The sequence below is a fragment of the Carya illinoinensis genome, chromosome 2, assembly GCF_018687715.1.
Source record: "Carya illinoinensis cultivar Pawnee chromosome 2, C.illinoinensisPawnee_v1, whole genome shotgun sequence".
Classification (NCBI taxonomy): domain Eukaryota; kingdom Viridiplantae; phylum Streptophyta; class Magnoliopsida; order Fagales; family Juglandaceae; genus Carya; species Carya illinoinensis.
This window is the reverse complement of record NC_056753.1, coordinates 35,206,852-35,221,621: the sequence shown is the minus strand read 5'-3', so window position 1 is coordinate 35,221,621 and position 14,770 is coordinate 35,206,852. Positions and strand designations below refer to the sequence as shown.

General features: G+C 34.9%; 1 protein-coding gene across 2 annotated transcripts; it reads left to right on the top strand.

The window, feature by feature from the left end:
* The first annotated feature begins 2,453 nt into the window (after positions 1–2,453).
* Positions 2,454–4,562, top strand: LOC122301330 (probable RNA-binding protein ARP1). Of its 2 annotated transcripts, none has more exons than XM_043112606.1 (6): positions 2,454–2,823; positions 2,957–3,098; positions 3,243–3,366; positions 3,465–3,507; positions 3,748–3,991; positions 4,224–4,562. In XM_043112606.1, the coding sequence occupies exons 1-6, from the start codon at positions 2,641–2,643 to the stop codon at positions 4,262–4,264; spliced, it is 777 nt and encodes a 258-aa protein (XP_042968540.1). In that variant the 5' UTR covers positions 2,454–2,640; the 3' UTR covers positions 4,265–4,562. The 2 variants fall into 2 exon arrangements, with proteins under 2 accessions (XP_042968540.1, XP_042968541.1); XM_043112607.1 differs by having other exon boundaries at positions 2,455–2,823; positions 4,204–4,562.
* Positions 4,563–14,770: the final 10,208 nt, after the last annotated feature.

Sequence of the window (14,770 nt, the reverse complement as noted above, 5' to 3'; positions counted from 1 at the left end):
TGGCCACGTTATAAACCCAGAAAGAGAGAGAGGAGGAATTGGGGAGAAGCTGCCACTACTGCGAGTCTGCGACAGAAAAGAGATTCATTCAGTACCATCTGGCAATCCTCACATGGGCTATCCTGATGTTCGTTCAACCACAAGTTGATCTGCATTTCATTGCAATGTCCAATGAGACCGAAATACGAAGGCATCAGCTCCATGCCCTGGCTGTTAATTTTGATTGACGCCTTCGTACTGTGTCTCATTACCTTATAATATAATATTAAATGATAAATTTTCAAGTAAAATATAATAAATAATTTTTAATTATCTAATATTAAATTATGTAATGATAAAAAGATGATGAAAATTAAAATAGGGAGTCACTTCTGATATATAATATATACATTATGTGATAATATATATATAAATGAGTTGGTGTCGACGATTATGGTTTGTACATTTCTGGTTTTCAAACTGACACAGAAAGATAATTGACTTTCGGTCACTCTTATTATTCCACAAGAGTTTAGCTATATTTTCGCCGGACGAAATGTGGAAAAGCAATTTTTTTCAAGTCTCCTTGAATGCATGCTGTCTTAATTACGAAAAGAATAATATCCCGATCGATCTCCTTAATCCACGCCAGAATTTTCCTTAATCTCGAAGAAAAAACAAGCAACTGAAACAAAGGCGATGATATTAGCCTATATTTAGAATGACGTGCGTCCAATCATACGATCATGTGTGGAATCATCTCCACCTAAATATAGCAATTGTCATCGTGCCATGCACTTCCAAGTTTCACCCTTATAATTATCTTGTCCGGCCAACCTTCTCTACTGATCACAAAACCATGTCCCAATATTCTCAAAAATTAAATAAATAATAATATTATTATATTGTTGATATTATTATTATTATTGTTAAGAACATGTTTTACATTACCAACTATACGAATAACTTACAATATAATGAAATAAGAGGGAGGAATGGGATGTTTAGTGAAACTTCGATGGATGAGTAACATGATATTATGTCGACTTGTTAATCAGTCACATATAGACGAAAATAGATATTGTAGGACTTCATTTCTAAATTTATTTCCACTTCTATAGTGCAAAAACGAATTTTAATATATAATATTTTGAACCCGGCCTTATCACATATATTAGTCAAATCAAATGAGTTTCGTCGTATAATAAAAATTGGAAGAGAGAAGAGATAAGCATTAAAAAATACTTGAAGTGATTATACATGTTTACTATTTTTAATTGTGATTGAATATAAAGTATTGATCCATATTATATGAAGATAAGATAATTAAGTGAATATTTTTCTTCTAATGAAAATTGAATATCTTGATTTGATAATTATAAAAATGAAATTAATTAATTTAATAATTATAAATTTAAATAAAAAACATAATAAATTAATTGTTACTATCTACAATAATATTCACATAATATCCATATATATTAACACTGCCGTATAATCAAACCTTAAAATTCCAAACTCCCACCTCGTCAATGAACGGATTTACTCCGATTCGAAGCCAACCTACAGATAATTACGAATCTTGATGGCTATGATCAGCATGCAGTACTGGAGTTGGGGTGCGACTCCAACATTCAAAGCTTACAACTCTTAACAAAACAGCACGTGGAGTACGTACGTTAAATTCGATAATTTTTTAGGGACCCCCACTTGTACGTACGGCTTTGAGCTGTCACCCTGAGTCCCCCGTTTCTCACTCTCTTAACGCATCTTAATTTGATTTTGAAGCAGGTAAACAACCACGCTCTTGTCAAAAGCCACGTACATTGGCCTAGCCTTTTAAAGATAAACTAAACTCTTGCTCTTTAAATATATATACGTTGAAGTCCGTAACATGCAGAATCCCTTCACGCAAATAACTAATTATCGTAACTGGCCGATAATTATACGACAACAAAAAGGGCTCGGAAGTCGGAAAGGATTAACTCGATGGACCATCAGAAGATTGAACGCGGCCAACGTCTCGGTTTTCCATCCAGTAGTAAGCATTACAGTAGAAATGTAAGATTGGAAAAAGAAAATCTTTTGTTTAAAAAGTAATAAAAAAGTTATCTTTTGATGATTTGATTTAAATAGTACCACATTGTTGCATACGTAAATGATTCTAAACTTAAAGTTTCGTACATTTGATTGATTAATTTTAACTTTTTTTTTTTTTAATAAAATAAGAAAGAAACAGAATGAACGTATTCTTCTTGAATCCAGAGACTAAATGCTCGAACAGATGAGACGAGGAGGAGGTGTGTGTGAATCATGATCACGTTGGTAATGCTCATGGCCTTAAAGCCAAAGTCCATCTGTGATCTGTCTGCCGCTCTGTCCCTTTCTTTCTTTTTTAAGAAAAGATAAAATTACTGTACCCTGTGCATCCTATCTGTCCTCCTCTTCCCCGTATATAATCCTTCCCTCTCCACTTCCCACAAAACCCTGGCCTCATCTCTCTCTCTCTCTCTCTCTCTCTCCAACACAAATATTTAGAGACCTAACATTGTCAAGTTAGGCACATACTTGATCAGTTTAAGGTTCAGTCGAGTTGTATAGATTTCTTATCGGATTTTTTAACCCTTATTGGGTGTTCTGGGGAAAAACTAGATCATAGCGATGACGATGAGCAACAACATTGGGCACTTTGGGGATACGACACTAACAAAGGTGTTTGTCGGAGGGCTAGCATGGGAGACTCCGATGGAGGCCATGAGAGAGCACTTTGATAAGTACGGTGAGATATTGGAGGCTGTGATCATCTCCGATAAGGTCACCGGCAGATCCAAGGGCTACGGATTCGTAAGTTTACTTTCAGATCACCATATCGATGGATCTTGTACTCAAAGATCGAAGAACGTAAACTTCTTCTTCTTCTTTGTTTTTCTCGTGCCAAAATGTGATCAGTGCGGTGGTCATTGGTTGTATATCGTAGGTGACATTCAAGGAGGCTGAAGCAGCTAAGAAGGCTTGCGAGGACGCCACGCCCATCATCAGCGGACGCCGAGCTAACTGCAACCTGGCTTCGCTTGGAGCTCGGCGCCCAAGGTCGACTTCCACCACCCCTCCTCCTCAAGGTATACTCATTCTTAATATATATTATCTATTAACGATGTTGAAAATATAGTCAAATTTAATGGAATTTTATGTTAACTGGGATTGATCGGAATGGGGATCTTAACGGCATGTGACATTGTACATATAAATATATATTAATGCAGGATACAACGGTGGAGCAACGCCTGCACCAGCAAATTATCAGGTTCAGTGGTATTACCCGGCGGGGACACCGCCGTCGCCCTTTCAACATCATCATCATCATCGACCGGCCGTTCCTTTCTATGGGTACGAACGTTATATTTTAGGGGAATATGGAGTACGTAGCAGCTCTTATACTATATAAATGGCTGTAATTAATTTTCTTAATTAATTGCCATTTTCAGGTACTCTCCCAGCTATATTGCTACAGATATCAGTTACAATCATGTGAGTGGATGATCTCATTTACAACTTCTTAAATTCAATATATATGAAAGTATATATTTAAACGGCCGGCACCTACAAATTCTGTGACAGTCTCCGAATCTTTATTCTTTGGTTTCTTTTTTCCTTTTCTTTTGGTTTAATCAAGCAAGACATAAGTTTAAGATCCGGCGTTTAGGGATAACAAGTTAAATTATTCAAAAGGTCGTTTATGTTTTTATTCTGTTTATTACATTGACGCAGAAGTTGAGCTACGCCGGCGGGAACTATATCATGAATGGGCGTTTTCCCGGCCATGTGTATCCTGCTCAACCTATTGTGGGTGGCAACGCATTGATGCCTATGTACCCATTTTACAACTACCACCAATCACAAACAATGGGCCTACCCAATGCCCATATCTTCAGTGCATCAGCGGCGGGCCCCATGAACTGTGCTGTCCCGGCCATCATGTCTAAACCGGCAGCAATTGGTCCTAACGTGACAGGTAGACAGACACGTTGATTTATGCTGTAATTGCCTCACGTGCTAATACTCTATAAATGTGTTTCGGAAAGAACAAGATATCATATATATAGACGTTTCACGTGAACATGTTGTTGTGTTTTGGTTAGTTTTTTATGATAAATTAATAGATCGAAGGTCTACTTTCAGGCAATAATGTTATATAAATGTAAATTACTGATATTACAAAGACAGTTTGCTTGGCTGTGGAATAGGTACAGTTGGCGAAGGTGAGAGCTTTAAAAAGGTTGTCTAAGAGACAATTATGTGTATGTAGTTGGCCTGCAATAACAAAGGGATCGAATTAAGGTGGTGGCTGCTGATAAGAACAACAGTATACGATCGATCTGATCTGTTGTGGCTGTTCTTCTTTTCAATCTTTCGTTTTAATTTTTAAAATTTTTGTTATTCTTATAATTAGGTGCTTGATAAGATTCTTTCACTCAATTTCTATCTAACAACTCAGATTGAGCTGTAAACCATTAAAAAAATATAACCAAAGTCCATGCGTATCCGTAATTGCCCATATAATCTTGTACATGGGTTTTTCATCATGGCTTCGTTGAACTTTGCTATATATATATATATATATATATATATATATGTATGAAGCCTTCATCTTCAAATAATTACATCTCTCTCTCTCTCTCTCTCTCTCTCTCTCTCTCTCTCTCTCATGCACGCACGCTCTAGATGAGCTATAATTAATATATATATTATAGTTTATACGATCGGATGGTACTTATGATCATGTCGAAGCATTTTCGATTACATGCACATGTGCAAGGCAAATATTGCACGTTCAACATCGTCTTATAATCATCATTTATCACAGAGAAAAGCTCCTATGCCGCTCATTGTTGATTGCTCCATTTGACTGTTTAGAGAATTTTTTATATTTTTTACTTAATAATTAAGGTCGAAATGATTTTTAATGTATTGATATATTTTTTATTTTTTAAAAATATTTAAAAATAATAAAAAAAATATGAATAAAAAAAGAGATAAAAATAAAATATGAATTTTATACTAACGGTCGATCACTTGTAGCGGTAAGCGGCAAACAACACACTAGCCTGACTCTTTATCATAATCTATTGACGTCACATTTATAATTTTAAGAGGTGTGATCACCAAACGGTGTTTCCCTTGGAATGGCACCATCTCTATGGTGATGGTTTCCATACGGAGTGATGTTTAAAGAAGTGTTAAGAGACACAATCCTTTAGGTTATGTGACTAATGAAGTGTTAAAAGACACAACCTTTTGATTTAGTCAAAAGGTTGTGTCACTTCTTAAGATTGTGTCATTTACCAACTATTGAATTACCAATGGTTGTGCTATTTGCCAATCGGTGCATGATGGCATATAAATAAGGGTTATTGGTGCACAATTTTACTTACTTAATTCTCTTTATCTATCACCAACTTGTGGGACAAATACCCGGGAGTGTCACCATTTAGTCAAAATTACGTTCAATTTCGTGCATTTTATTTCTCCATTTTTCTACAAAGGTATCAAGAGCCAGATCATGTCAGAGGGAATTTTTTCACGCATTTTGAAGATAATAAATAGACAAGTGCTTGGTTTGGCAACCACACTTGCATATTATAATCATCTTCAAAGGCTTGAAAATCCAAGAGAGAAACTTTTTCAAATCACAGTGAGAGGATTAGAGTACATTGAAAATCTTCAAAATCTTGTAAATTGTTACTATTTTGAAGAAAATTATTAGAATATTTTTAAACAAAAACATAGTGCATTTTTCAATTTTTCATCACCCACTGTCACTGTTCCTGGGGGTCGTCAAAGTTCATCACCGCTGTCGGAATTTGTGGACCTCGGGAACATGTCGGAATCCTCAACACCGGTGACTATTTCACCGAACAGAAGTAAGAATAACAGTTTTTGGGTTTCGGAAGAGGTGCAGCGCAAAGAGGAAGACATCGTTTCTGAGTGTGGGATAAACGACATAGTCATTTTGGCTAGGAATAAATTTGTAGCCATCAAACCAAGCCATTTAGCCAAGCCGATAGCCAATCTCCAAGACGAGCCAAGAGCCAAACTCCAAGCCGATTATCGAGTCATGCTGCAAGCCAATAATTGAGCCAAGCAGATAACAAAGTCATTGACCGAGTCGATACCGAAGTCGTTGACCGAGCCGATAGTAGAGTGGTTGACCATCGATTTTCTGCTAGACCCGCTTTTACCCGGTTGAACCGGTTTACTCGGTTTTCTAAACCAGTTTGTGACAGATTTGCTTTTTCGGACTGTTCTAGATCATTTCAAGCTCGATTTAGTCCATTCAAAAACTGTCATGTTCCAAATTTTGTGCCAAATCATAAAAAAACATTTTTTGATCAAAATTATCGTGGAAAATTCTATAGAAGCGGTGAAACATTGAGGAAAGGTCGTGAAAATTCTCGATCGGGACGTCACTTTCATTATTCTCCTTACATAAATAGGAGAATTTCAAGATTGCATCCTTGGATTAAATCCAAGTATTATAATTATTAAGTTTGTAATAATTTTTAATTTATTCACAATTGAACTATTGTATTAAGTTTATTTACAATAGAATACATTTATTATTTCTACATTTTCTTTGTTGTTAATTATTAAGGTTTAATACTTACGGCACTGAAGAAAAGTATTGATCCCTCGGGGATAGAAAAATTGAATGGAAGAAATTTTCGGACCTGGAAAAGACATATAATTTTTCTTCTAACTCATGAAAAAACCTTATATACATTAACAACACCAAAGCCATTGAAAAATGTAGAAAATGGAAACGGAAGTGAAGTGACAAGTGAAAATCAATGGGTAGAACACAATGCTTGGGCAAAAGCATTAATCTTGCATTGTATGAATGATCACATTATTCCTCTATTTGAAGACTATGAAATTGCTAAAGAAATTATAGATGCAGTTGAGGCAAAGTATGGTTTACGATCAGATACTTATATACAGTTATTATTATATAAGTATAACCAAAATTGCATGAAAGAGGATGATGACATTGGTGATCATGTACTTCAAATGGAGTTGATTGCAAAAGAACTATATGATGCGGGTCATCGTCTCACTAATAAAATGCAAGTTACAACTATACTTAATAGTCCTCCTTCATCTTGGGATTATATTGTTATTTCATTAACACATAGTAGAAATGAAATAACAATGACATAACTTCCAGTACTTTTAGTACTTAAAGGAGAAAGGATGAAGAGGAGGCATAGAGATGGTGAAGCATCTAATTTGTTAATGGCTCAGGACAAGCGTTCTACACAAAACAAAATGAAGCCAAAACAGTTTAAGAAAAAGAAATGGTTGAAAAAGAAATAAAGGAAACCATTTACTGGAAACTGTTTTAAGTGTGGGAAGAAAGGGCATTACAAATCGCAATGTCCTAATAAGGAAAAAACACAAGAAAGTAAGGAAATTGTGATGATAGTCTCAGAAGTAATGCTCGTGGAACCAGCATCAAATTCATGGTGGGTTGACTCTATAGCAACAAGACATATATGCAAGAACAAAGATATGTTTGTCAAACTTGAAGATAAACAAATAGGAGAGCACAGAGTGTACATGTGCAACAACACATACTGCGATGTCTTGGGGCAAAGTACATGTAAATTTAAAGTAAATGGTTCCATTATTTTACTAAGTGATGTATTATATGCACCTAGTATTCGTAGGAATCTAATATCAGTGCCTGTATTGGATCTAAAAGGCTACACAGTTGAGTTTAAGTAACCGTTGTAATAAGAGAAATGTATTAGTGAAAGATCACGATATGTATGTACTAAATATTGATATGAATAAAGTCTCCATTTCTAATTATTTGAATGTATCTACTGATTGTGCATATTTATGACATTTAAGATTAGGTCACATAAATAAAAATAAGATGATTAGAATGTGTAAAAGTGGATTAATACCACAAATAAACTCATATAATTTTGATACATGTGAACCATGTATCAAAGGAAAAATAAGTAGTAACTCTTTTTCAAAAAGTTGGAAATCCATAAATTTACTAGAAATTATACATTCTGATATTTGTGAACCTTTTAAAACTAAAACTCATAGATGAATGGAGTACTTTATTACTTTCACTGATGACCATTCAAGATATGGGCATATCTACTTACTCAAACATAAATCTTAGGCAATTGAGAAATTTAAAGAATTTAAATTAGAAGTATAAGCCTAGTTGGGTAGGCCCATTAAAAGTTTGAATAGTGATGTAGGAGGAGAATTTGAAACTTTGGATAATTTCTGCAAATTGAATGGTATCATACACATTTATACTATGCCATATAAACCTCAACAAAATGGTATTGCAGAAAGGAGAAATAAAACTCTATTGGATATGGTGCGATCGATGATGGCATATGCTGATCTATCAACACATTTTTGGGGTGAAGCATTAGCGACTGCAATATATATATTAAATTGAATGGTATAAGACACATTTATACCATGCCATATAAACCTCAACAAAATGGTATTGCCGAAAGGAGAAATATAACTCTTTTGGATATGGTGTGATCGATGATGTCATATGCTGATCTACCAACACATTTTTGAGATGAAGCATTATCGACTGCAATATATATATTAAATAGAGTTGAAACCAAAGCAAAACCTCTTACACCTTACGAGTTGGTTGTGGATAAGACATAAATCAAACTTAAGCAAGCTCAAAGTTTGGGGTTGTAAGGCACAAGTGCTTATCCCAAGGCCACTAAGGGATAAATTAAAAAGTAAAACTTGAGAATGCAGGTTTATTGGGTATGTAGAAAATGGAAATGGCTACAGATTTTATCATTCTGAAAGAGGATTGATAGAAAGTAGGGATGCTGTTTTCTTAGAGAATACAGACCTTATTACTCCAGTTGATCAGATAGATTTATTAAATGATTTAGAGAATCAACAGATCTCTACGGACACTGACAATAAAAATTCTGATATTATTCAAATATAGAATAATAAGAATAAAAGAAAGTCAGATGAAAATCAATCTTCAAGAATTGATGTTGGAGACAGTGGGAGTAAAAGAACCAGACGATCATCGATATTATTTCAAGATCATTATGCACTAAATACCAGTTTGAAAAATTTAGACAATGATCCTGAAAATTTTTCTGAGGCAATCAATAGTATCGATTCAAATAAATGGCTTGAGGCCATAAAAAATGAAATAGAATCGATAAACAATAATAATATTTGGGAGTTAACATATCTTCCAAAATATAGAAAAGCTATTGGTTGCAAATGGATTTTAAGAACAAAATTTAAAGTCGATGGTAGTTTGGAAAGATACAAAGCAAGGTTAGTGGCCAAGGAATGTACTCAACAACCAGGTGTAGACTTTGTAGATACATATTCGCCTGTGGCAAAGTTCATATTCGTAAGGATAATCATGTCTGTTGTTGCTAGGATGAATTTAGAATTACATCAGTTAGATGTAAAGACAGCTTTTCTTAATGGTGAATTAAAAGAGGATATCTTTATAATTCAACCAGAAAGATTCCAAATTAAAAGACATGAAGAAAAAGTTTACAGATTAAACAAGTCACTGTATGGACTTAAGCAATCTTCAAGACAATGGTACTTGAAATTTCACCAATCCATTTTAGAAATGGGATATGAAATGAGTTCGCTAGATCACTGTGTATATATATGGAAAAATGATAATAAATTACCATTATTATCATTATATGTTGATGACATATTATTGGCAAGTAATTGTCTAGATGTGATGAATGAAACAAAAGAATTCTTGAAATATAAATTTGAGATGAAAGATATGGGTGAAGCCACCTATGTTCTTGGTATAAGAATTTCTAGAGATAGAAATTCAAATAAATTGTATTTAGATCAAGAAAAATATCTAGAAAAAGTACTTAAAAGATTTGGTATAGAAAATTGTAAATCCTTAAGTACACATGTTTGCAAAGGTCATGCTTTAAATAGAAGTATGTGCCCAAAAGATAATGAAGAAATAAGTAAAATGCTTAATGTTCCCTATGCTCAAGCTGTGGGAAGCCTAATGTATGCAATGACAAGTACAAGACCAGATATTTGTTATGCAGTAGGATTGGTAAGCATATATCAATCTAATATAGGTAAAGAGCATTGGCAAGCAGTGAAGCGTATATTAAGATATTTACAAGGTACCAAAAATTTAAAATTATACTTTGGAATCAGTGATCTAGAATTAATCGACTACAGTGATGCTGATTTTGGAAGTGATGTAAATGGTAGAAAATCAACATCTGGACACATATTTCTGTTTGGTGGAACAGTAGTTTCTTGGTTGAGTAAGAAACAAGGCTGTGTTGCTAAGTCTACTATGGAAGCAGAATATATTGCTTGTAGTAATGCAGTGAGTAATGCGGTATGGATAAAACGCTTTATTGAAAGTTTAAATTTGGGTACATCCATAGAACTAATCAATGTGTTTTGTGATAATCAGTCTGTCATCTCACTGATAAAAAGTGAAACGCAGAGTTCTAAAGGAAAACACATTTATGTGCATTATCACTATATTTTAGATATAGTGGAAAGAAGTGAGATCAAGATTAATTTTATTTCCTCAACCAAGATGGTAGCAGATCTGATGACCAAAGGTTTATCTTTGGAGAAATTCAGAGAACATGTGACTAGAATGGAATTGAGAGAAACCTAGAAGAAGCGATCTCATAGTCGATATGCATAACTCAGGAAATTATGGAGATGCCTAGAAAATTGGAGTTATGGTAATACCAAAATAAAATTTTTTGTCATTTGAAAAGTCACTGATAAGGTAATCAAGAAAAATCTCAGTAATGGCCTTAGGGTGAGTACTTGATAAAATTTCAGTGCAAGATCATTAGCTAAGTAACAGGTTGATCATTTGTAAAGTTGCTGATAAGGTGATTAAGGAAAGACTCAGGTGAGGCAGTACTTAACAAAAATTTAGTGTCATTCACTAAAGTTTTAGTGAAATGTGATTTGATTACTCAAGTAAACAGTTAATCATTTTCAAAGTCATTAATAAGGTGATTAAGGAAAACCTCAAGAATAGCCTCTAGAGGAAGTACTTAACGAAAATTCAGCGCAAGTCAATGCATGTGTTATGTATTTGGCTAAAGTCGTCAATTGTGACAAGATTATTGATAATTGATTAAGTCACAGAGAATTGATGCCATTCACTAAATTTTATTTTGGTGAATTGAAGTCACTCGTTATATGTGGTCAGTGGGAACACATATAGTGAGGGGTGCGGTTAGATAAAGTAATGACAAAAGCGTGTGCACGTAGAGGCTTGTCATGATCTGACGCCGATCTGCAAAAGTATGCAGATGAGAGTCGAGTAGTGGAAAGCTCATATTGGTACCAAGGTAATTTTACTCAACTGGATCATCACTGTTTTGTGTAATCAAGTGGGAGATGTAATTCTAAGGGGTGTGATCACCAAACAGTGTTCCCTTTGGAATGACACCCTCTTCATGGTGATGGTTCCCATAAGAGGTGATGTTTAATGAACTGTTAAGAGACACAACCCTTTAGATTATGTGACTAATGAAGTGTTAAAAGACACAACCTTTTGATTTAGTCAAAATGTTGTATCACTTCTTAAGGTTGTGTCATTTACCAACCATTGAATTACCAATGGTTGTGCTATTTGCCAACCGGTGCATGATGACCTATAAATAGGGGTTATTGGTACACAATTTTACTTACTTAATTCCCCTTGTTTATCACCAACTTGTGGAGCAAATACCCTCACGGGAGTGTCACCATTTAGTCAAAATTACGTTCAATTTCGTGCATTTTATTTCTCCATTTTTCTACAACATTAAGTAATATTTAGAAAGTTTTATTACTTTATATCTGTCCGTCAGTTATTTAATATCAAATTATAATTTGAAGATGGTGAAATGATGATATTACAATGATGCAGCTGGCTTTCTCGAAGATATGAAAATTACACCCTAGCTCTTAATTAGCCCGAAAACCCCCACCCAAAAAAGAAAAAAAGAAAAAAGAAAATAAGAAGAAGAAGAAAAAAAAAGATGACAAGGTTCATGAATACTGTAACTTGATCTGGTTTGGTAATAAATAATATACCATTTACAATATTCTAACTCTCGCGACTATTTATATTTTAACTTTAATTCACGTCAACCAATTCCAACAACCGCTTTAGTTTAATTAAACTGTCCTCCATCTCTTCTATAATTCCCTGATCTGCTCTATAACAATCACCAAAGCACAAGCACAGATGATTATTCATGATGACTTTCACTACTTCAAGGCTTTGATCTGGATCTTCCCCTCCCAATTACTACCAGGTTTGAACCCATGTATATTGGCACCCTATGTACTCCAAAAACTGTTATCAAAGTCCTAATACCGAATATAATAAAAATTATATGTATAGTCATTTTTGTGTACTCTTGTGTCTACTAATTTGATTAGTTATATCACTTTTCTTAATATAAAATAACTAATCACATCAGTAAAGTGTATAAAAATACATAAAAATAACAATACTAACATAACTCATTATAATATGCTTGTGTGATACTCTAAAAGGTCATCGTTCTCTTTAGGCCTGTGCAAAAGGGTTCTTAGATTCGACCCGTCCGATGGACCCGACTGGACCCATCCGAATAAAAGCGGGTTGATCGGGTTATGCAACAAAGTTGGGCTTAACTCTCTCAAAGTTGGTTGAAACCGATCACCGACCATAATTTCTTTCTCCTCAAATCCTAGCTGTCGTTTTCCTCTCTTCTTCTTCGTTGCTATGCCACCACCTACCAAAATTAATATCTTGCGAAGATGAGCTAAAGGAAAAGGATTCCGTAAGCTTTTTTTTAGGAGAGCATATGTGGATGTACAACTGGTTTTGCGAGACTCTTCACAATCCTCCATCTAGGTTTCTCCTCTTTGGCGTTTTAATGGATTCTTTGCCAGACCGAATGGGTAAATGAAGATAATGAAGTAATATAGCCTACTACATGCAACAACGATGTTACATACTGATACCTACAAGGATTTTGCAACTAGAGTACAGTCAAAGTGAGCAAAAAGAGGATGCAGAGGCGAGAGCTTCAAGACCCATCCCTTTCTTTCACTGTCTCTCTCTCTCTCTCTCTCTCTCTCTCTCTCTCTCTCTAGCCAGAGTGTGTGAAATTTGTTTCCCCCACCAACACACAATATATATCCATTTCATATTCTCAGGCCCTTTTTCATCTTCTTTATTGTTTCTTTGATTTTGAAATTATTCCCTTATGACCCATCTACCATTTGTACTGCATAAGGAAAAAAGGCTATTCGCTGGTAATGACAATGGCCAAACTTTTTTCGCCATCTTCAGGTTCTTGTTTGTTCCTGTTCCTGTACCATTCCTCCTTCTCCTCCTTTCTTGTAGTTGAAGCTGCACAGCAAGTATCTGCTCAGGTTTTCTCGAATCTTAGTTGTAGAGATCTCCACCAGCTGGCTCGGTCTTTGCGGCCATCTCTGGCTGCGGCTGTGCGTGCATCTGATGATGAGGATGTTGTATATGGCTAGCAGAAGAGTTGCGGTTCCAATCACCACCAAGCCGAAATTCAAAGTGGGTAAGTTTGATTTTGGTAGAAGAAGTGGATGTGGTTGTGGTAAAAGACGCAAGCAGCAGAATAGGCTCAGAGATTGGGTGGAACTCTGCAAATGAAGGTATCGAAAGCAGAGTAATGAATAGGTTCGACCCGATCTGTAAGTTTTGGGCCGGATCGAGCCACGTAAATGTGTCTCTTCCTTTGGGTCGGGTCGGATTGGACCAAAATCTGTGCGAGTCGGGTCATTGTGCAGGCCTAGTTCTCTAACAGATCATGTATCTCTGACTCTGTTGCCTATAAGAATGATTAAATGATCAGATTTAAGTGTGCGTGCATGGTAGCATTAGAATTAGTAATTTTTAATCTATCATCATTTTTTAAATTAGAAAAAATCTATTTATAATCTTTAGTTTTTATTTACAACACAACGTTGAAGTGAAACTTTTCACATTAATTATGCTAGATGTTTTGATTTTTTTATTTATAATTATAATAAGTCTCACTATAAGTGGTGTGTTAGCACACCAACTAATGTGTAACATAATTCTTTAAGTTATCTTCTATCAAAGTACTTAAAAATGGCATGATTTCACATACGAAAATTATCACATACAAGAACATCATCCCTTATTTAAGTCTGATTCCAATCCCATAAGATCACAAATATAATTTGAATTAATAATCTCCCCCATCCACTAAAACCCATGAGATGAGAGTGAAGCGGTCAAACAACCTTCTTGAATCATGGCACACAACAAATAGTAGAGAGTAGTGGTTGAAAAGATCATTTCTCATATTATAAAATAAGAGCAATGCTACATACAGTTATTTTTGCGTACTTCCTGTGCACTCCACTGATATGATTAGCTGGATTAATTTTTTTTTAATATCCAACCAATCATATCATTGGAGTGCACAAAAAAATACACAAAAAAAACTACATATAGAATTTTTGATAAAATAAAGCTATATATCTTCTCAATTCGATGATGGGATAGATGCTCTTAAAGCGGAGATGGTTTGAGTACTTCCACAGTTCCACTCACGGGCGCTGTGTACGGGCTTATACGGACCCCTCACAAGCATGAACATTGTTCAGGAACAGTGATTGATCACTTTTGCTGATTTTCTTCCCGATATATGTATCGGGGGAATGCAAACCCACAACG